The sequence below is a fragment of the Cheilinus undulatus genome, linkage group 13 (assembly GCF_018320785.1).
Source record: "Cheilinus undulatus linkage group 13, ASM1832078v1, whole genome shotgun sequence".
Classification (NCBI taxonomy): domain Eukaryota; kingdom Metazoa; phylum Chordata; class Actinopteri; order Labriformes; family Labridae; genus Cheilinus; species Cheilinus undulatus.
Window position 1 is genome coordinate 10,357,757 of NC_054877.1, and position 6,937 is coordinate 10,364,693.

The 6,937-nt window shown below is 37.8% G+C and overlaps 1 protein-coding gene across 1 annotated transcript; it reads right to left on the reverse strand.

The window, feature by feature from the left end:
* Positions 1 to 1,123: 1,123 nt before the first annotated feature.
* LOC121519599 (zinc finger protein 473 homolog) lies at positions 1,124 to 5,585 on the reverse strand. The gene is made up of 2 exons (XM_041802364.1): positions 5,210 to 5,585; positions 1,124 to 3,398 (listed from the first exon to the last, which is right to left on the reverse strand). The coding sequence occupies exons 1-2, from the start codon at positions 5,472 to 5,474 to the stop codon at positions 2,230 to 2,232; spliced, it is 1,434 nt and encodes a 477-aa protein (XP_041658298.1). The 5' UTR covers positions 5,475 to 5,585; the 3' UTR covers positions 1,124 to 2,229.
* Between the last annotated feature and the right edge of the window lie 1,352 nt (positions 5,586 to 6,937).

Consider the following 6,937-nt stretch of genomic DNA (forward strand, 5'->3'; position numbering starts at 1 on the left):
GAAATCCAAGCCTAAACAGTGGAGTTTTAACAACTCATTGTCAAAACATGATACTTTTGTCACATTAATTACAAAGAATATCAAAGAATTTATTGAAATAAATATGAACCCAGTAACTCCTATTTCAACAGTCTGGGAGGCATGTCAAGCAACCTGTCGGGGCTGGATTATCAGTTATGCATCATATAAAAACAAGGACAAAATGAGGAGGAAAACTGAAATGTTTTCAGAGCTTAAAGATCTTGAGTTGAAACATATGAGAGAACCACTGAACACTTCTTTTAAACAGGAATTACTTTTGACAAGGGCTGAGGCACAAGCAATGTTACATGAGGAGTCTGCTTTTTCTTTATATAAATTGAGAAGGTCACATTATGAAGACGGAGAAAAGGCAGGGAAGATGCTTGAACAAAAACACTCCATTATTTCTTTAAGGGACAGTACTGCTATGATTATTAGAGATCAGGGAGTTATTAATGATACCTTTAGAAGTTATTTTTCATCCTTGTATAAATCTGAATATAAGGCCAAACAACAAGATTTAAACAGTTTCTTTAATAAATTAATTTTACCAAAGTTGAAGGAAGAAAATAAAGGAAAACTGGAGGCACCTATTTCAGAGGAAGAAATTCACAACACAATTAAATCTCGATCAAACAGTAAAGCACCTGGTAATGATGGTTACACTGCACAATTTTATAAGTGTTTTTCAAAAGAGCTCATGCCTATGCTTTTTTGCGTGTTTAATCATGCTGTGGAGGAACAGATTATGCCACCAACAATGCGGACAGCCATCATATCATTGCTACCAAAACCAGGAAAAGACCACTTAGATGTGAAAAACTATAGGCCAATAAGTTTGCTTTATAATGATTATAAAATTTTTGCAAAAATGTTAGCAAAACGGCTGGAAGAAGTTGTTACAAATTTAATTCATATTGATCAAGTTGCTTTATCCGTGGGCGGCTTCTATCCGACAATATGCGAAGGCTCCTGCAAACCATGCAGACGGCTAGCTCTCTCTCTCTCTCAACTGAAATTAAAAGTAAAATAACACAGAGAAAGGGACAAATTTGAAACACATATTCTTTAATATCAACTAAAAACATAAAAGTAACCAGATTTAAACTGATTTGCAGGTACATAACTCATGATAAATGCATACACTCACATTTTCTTCACTGTGACAAATTTAAATGATCACTGTTCTGACTAGATGTTTGAGTGTGAAGGTGACTAAAAACATACTGGTGAAGACAAAGAAACATTACATAACGAACTCCCACAGATCACTTAATTAGGTATACCTGTTCAACTGTTTATTAATGCAAATATTCAATCAGTCAATCACGTGGTAGCAACCAGTGTATTTAGGTATGCAGACATGGTCAAGATGACATGCTGAAGTTCAAACCAAGCTTCAGAATGAGGGAAGAAAGGTGAAGGAAGTGAATTTGCATTGTTTATGCAAAATGTAAACATGCTGCCTCTGAGTGTGAAAACAATGAGAAATATGGTTTCTTCAAACTGAAACGGAGCAGAGACTATTATTTTACCCTTTTACTGATTTTATGAATCAATCATGGTCGATATAATTTTACTTTTTGACCCAAAAATAAACAAAACCCCTCTTTAATGTCAAGGTGAAAACAGATTTCTACAAAATAATGTCAATCAAAAAAAATATGTAAGGTAAAATAAGTTATTGCATGAATATTCAGCCCCTTTAAGTTAGTATTTAGTAAATGCACGGGGATCAGGCATGAACCACCCTTTACAAGTCCAGCCACAAATTCTCTATTGGATTGAGGTCTGGGCTTTGATTGGCCACTCCAGAACATTCACCTTGTTGTCTTTAAACCATATCTGTGTAGCTTTTACTTAATGCTTCAGGTCATTTAAAATAAATCTTCTCCCGAGCAAAAAGACTTCTTTATTTGAATTTTTAAAATTTAGATGTATTTATGACCTGATGATGCATTACAATCATATTGAGACAATTAAAGTCATGATCACCTGGATGGGAACCACTGTATTCAATATGATCACAAAATAATCAATGAGTCATGGTAAAAACAGAATAAATTCATTACCACCCTGCTTTGCGTCCTAAAATAAAACACAGAAATTTCATGGTTGTATTAAATGTATAAAACTATACTTGCAAGTTTAATAAAGGCTTGAACAAATGATCTAAAAACATGTCACTAAAGCCCCACTATCAGAGCCCTATCTGCCTAACAAGTGAAGCTCTTGATGTTTTTTGAGGTTGATCAGCACAGTGAAGCTTTTACCACACTGTCCACAGGTGTGTGGCTTTGTCCCGCTGTGGAAACGCTCATGTCTTAAGCAGTTGTCCTGCCTTGAGAACCTCTTTCCACAGATTTTACAACTGAAAGGCCTCTCTCCCGTGTGCACACTTTGGTGCGTCCTTAGCCGTCTCTTCTGCGTGAACGATTTCCCACATTCGAGGCACCTGAAACCTTTAAAGGGTTGGTGTGTGGCCTTGTGCTCTTCAAGCTGAGACAAACGGGGGAAGGTTCTTCTGCAGACAGGGCAGGTGTACACTTTCTGATTCACCCTCCAAACATTTTGGAGTCTTTTTGCCCTTGGGCTGTTTCTGCCAAGGATGTTATCGTCTATGTTGGGTCCTATCCTGCTGGCGGCTAGTCTCTGTGCATGAGGAGGGGCGAGTGACGGCCCAGCTTGCTGTGGAAAAGACTGCAGGTTCTGCTCCTGTCTGACAGAGGGGTGTAAAGCATGTCTGAGCTGTTCAAGCTCTGAAGTGGTCCTTCCTATGCACATAGGTTGAGTCTCTAGCTCTTCTTTTATCAGTGCGCTTAAGGAACCATCTCTGATTTCCTCTGCATTTTTTGTACGTCTATGAGCAGCATATTGCTCAGAGAGAGGAGAGGAAAAATGCTGCGTTTGTTCCTGCATTGCAACAGAGCTTTTCTCAAACATGCTACAAGCAGGAGGAGGCCAGATTGGCTCATGTCTCTCAAAGCCCATATCTACTGCTGCATTGTTGTGATTGGTCGTATTCTCAATTTCTTCTTTTATATGCACACTCAGGGATTTATCTGCGACTCCTTCTGCATTACTTGTATTTCTTTGTGCAGCGTATGACTCAATATGTGTAGAGAACTCTTGTGTTGCCACAGAGTTGTTCTCAAAAATGCTGCAAGCAGGAGGAGGCCAGATCAACTCCTCTCGCTCGAAGCAAATATTAACTGATGCAGCGTTTTCTGTTATTTCCTGGGGGGCAGGTTCTGGCTCTGGTTTTACTTCTGGCCTCATCTCACGGCTCTCCTTGGCTCCACGTTGAGGCTCACATGATGACTCAGTAGTGCTTAATTCTTGATACAATGCAAACCTTTCCTGTCCTTCCTTTTCATCTGCATGTGACAGAAAGAGACGTTACCACAGATGTTAAAGCAAGTCAGCAAAGACACAAGTTAAAGTCACCAAAAGTTCGTTTTTTCCTGTGATTTAATTCAAAAAGTTAAATTCCATTTATTCTAAATTAGATTCATCATTGCAGAGTGAAATATTTAAAGCCTTTATGGTTTTTCTCTTCAGGGTTAAAGCTTATGGCTCACAAAAATCCACTATCTCAAAAAATACTAGAATATCACAAAACATCAGTCAAAAAAAAAAAAAGATTTATATACAGAAATACAATACAATAACTTTATTTATCACCGCAGGGAAATTCAATGTCGACCTGCTGGAAGATTTTGCTCATGTATGCACTCAGTAATTGGTTTGAGCTCCTTTTACACAAATTACTGCATCTATGTGACGTGTCATGGAGCCAATCCATCAGTCTTTGGCAGTGCTGGGGTGTTATGACACCCAAGTTGCCCTGATAGCAGCCTTCAGCTCATCTGTATCATTGAGTCTGGTGTCTCTCATCTTCCTCTTGACATTTTCCCAGAGATTCCTCTATGAGGTTCAGGTCAGACCAGTTGGCTGGCCAATTAAATACAACAACATGGTCAGCAAACCAGTCTCTGGTAGTCTTGGTGTCACTGTGGGCAGGTCCTGCTGGAAAAGTAAATCAGTCTCCCCATAAAGCGACACTACGAACACGACATTTGTACACCATGATTTTGGTTGTGTGCTGAACCAGAGTTAGAGAATAAATGCTCAGGAAACCTTCACAAATTGAACTTTTCCACAATGTTCTAATATTTTGAGCTGGTGGATCTTTTATTTTTATTAACTGTAGGCCGTAATCATCAACACTGAAACAAAAAAGTCTTGAATATTTCACTTTGAATGACATGAATCTTGAATATATGGAAATTCTATCTTCTAAAGTAAATCACAGGAAAAAAATGAACTTTTACTTGATATTCTAATTTTTTTTAGACAAACATGAAGAAATACTTCAGGCTATCCTATATGTCTTAACTTAAATCCAAGAAATTAGGGTGCCAATGTTGTATTCTAGTAATATCACCTAGGGTATACCTATATTGTAAACTATATTTTGCGCTGTTTGACTGTCTAATTTAAAACAAAAGCACAAATGTGTACACCTTCTTAAGATTTTTTTACGAAGCAAAACAGGCTGAATATAAAAAAAAATAAAATTAAGTTTGGTTTCATTTTGGCCACAGACAAAGATGTTGAGACAAACGTGGCCCTTCACATCAGTCTTAACTGATAATTTTATGTTTCATAAAAGTTTCATAGTTTTAAAATCTAAATCACAATACATGTTCATTGCTTTTAAACGGTATTTCGGCAATGTTGTGAATTGTATTGTACCGACTTCAACCGGTGTCAAGGTGTAAAGTGTGACCGTGTTAACTGATGAATTTCAGCTGACTGTGCCTTTGGTTGTCGTAGCCTCAACAGATGTTTAAAACGGAGTATGTCCTCATAGATGCCCTTAACTATGGTATTTTTCCTTACAGTGAAAATGGTCGTAATGTGCGTCTTTATTTGGGAAAGATAGAAAAGTGTTGCGACTACGACAGCCTCTCAGTAGACGGAATGTCGCCAGTTAACACGGTCACTCTTTACACCGTAACACTGGCAAAAATGAAAATCGTCTTGTATTACATATTTTTAAACCAAGGACTAAGGTTATAATACACTAATATGTAAACATGTGATATTCTGGATATAAGTTTGGTTTTACATGTCCACTTACATACCTGATTTGAGGCTGTGATGTACCAACCTTACTTCTTACCTTTAGCAGGGGCAATACTCTCAGTCTGCGCCTGTTTGTCCTCAGTAGGTCGGGTCTTAGCTGCTTCCTGAGCTTTGCAGAGTTCGACCTCCATGGCTTTCAAACTTCTTTTGAGCTCCTGGATCTCACTGTCCCTCCGACACATCTCCAGACGAAGGACCACAGCCCCGTCCTCCGCCAGCTTCGTAATTTCAGCTACAGCAGCTTTAGCTAACACGTCCATGATGGCGGCCACCTGCGTACCGAAAGAGGACGGGAAAGACATCCTGCTTTGGGGGATTTAAACTCAGCAGAAACGAAATTTTTAATCTCTACCACAGAGATAATGCATCTTCAGTGAGGTAGGCATCTCCTCAAGAGCTTTGTTTAGTTTTACTTCCGGGATATTTTGAAGGCGGAAGTGAGGTCATGGCTACAACAGCTACAGTAACTGCTGTAATAGACGTGAACGAAAATCTTATTATCCACTCGTTTTAAGTTGTTTGAAAAAGGGAGTATTTTGCATCCAATATAAATCTTTAATGTATTTGTTTAACAAAAATGCATTACTATTTCCATCTTAATGTATGTGTTTAGCTCCTAAGTGTGGAATTACCTACTTAAGTCAACCAAGAAGAAAAAAAAACGGTTTAATTTCACAAAGGAGCACTTTTTGTAGCTTTTTGGTCCTTTTGTTCACAATTTATTTACTTAAATGGTTGACTGTCTAATAAAACAGACGTATCGGCAATCTTATTTTAAACTATAATGATCATGTTTTAAGAAACACAAGACACTTTTACACCACCAAAGGATGGGCATTCAGTGAAGAAATCCCTAAAGCCAGTAAGGCTCTTAAGAATGACCTCCACAAGGTATGCTCCTATGGGGAGCAGAAAGCCAGAACTTCACCAGGGTTTTTAAAAAGGCGCCTACATTTGAAAGTGTTTTTTTTTTTTTTTTTTTGTCCATCCCACAATACGTCCAGAGGGCTGATGTTGAAGGAAATGAAAAAGTTAGAGCTAAGCAAGAAGATGGGCATAGACAGGGTTAGGCACCCAGGTCTGGGCTAGCAATCACTCCTTCTGGGCCAGGCTGGAGCTCTACCTCTCCCTGTACCCTCATCTTATAAAGAAATAGAAGAGGAGTTAGGCGTTTCCGTCTACCTTTATATTGGCCTCCAAATGACATTATTCATATCAATGCCACCAAAAACGACAGACTCATTCATATAAACCTCTTTTTATTCACATAAGAAAAACTATGAGTTTTTGCAGACAAAATATTTATCAAAAATTTTACATTGCATTCATCATTCTTTTGAAAAATATGTCATCTATCTCACTGGGCAATGATATGTTTAAAACACACTGTGTATATACAAATACTTCATACATTTAAAAAGTATTGTATGATAAGGCAAGTGGAATCAGAGCAGGTTAAATCTAAGGCTAAACTTTCAATCTTAAACTGCATTATGAATTTTGAGATGCTCTGCAAAACAGATGTGAAGTACGGAAGTTGTAAAAAGTTCTGAGTTAAGAGTACATTAGGATAAAAATTACATATAGAATACTTCATCCTCAATATGTTGCAGCAGCACTCACTTTAAATCCCTTTTTTCAAGTTTTAGTTTTATTTGAATGTTCAGAAGATATATTTTATAAGGCAGCTTTTTTAAAGGAGTACATATTTCATAGCTAAGAGTCCTAGGGACCAAGGGGGTCAGCGACAATCTAAATCATCCCC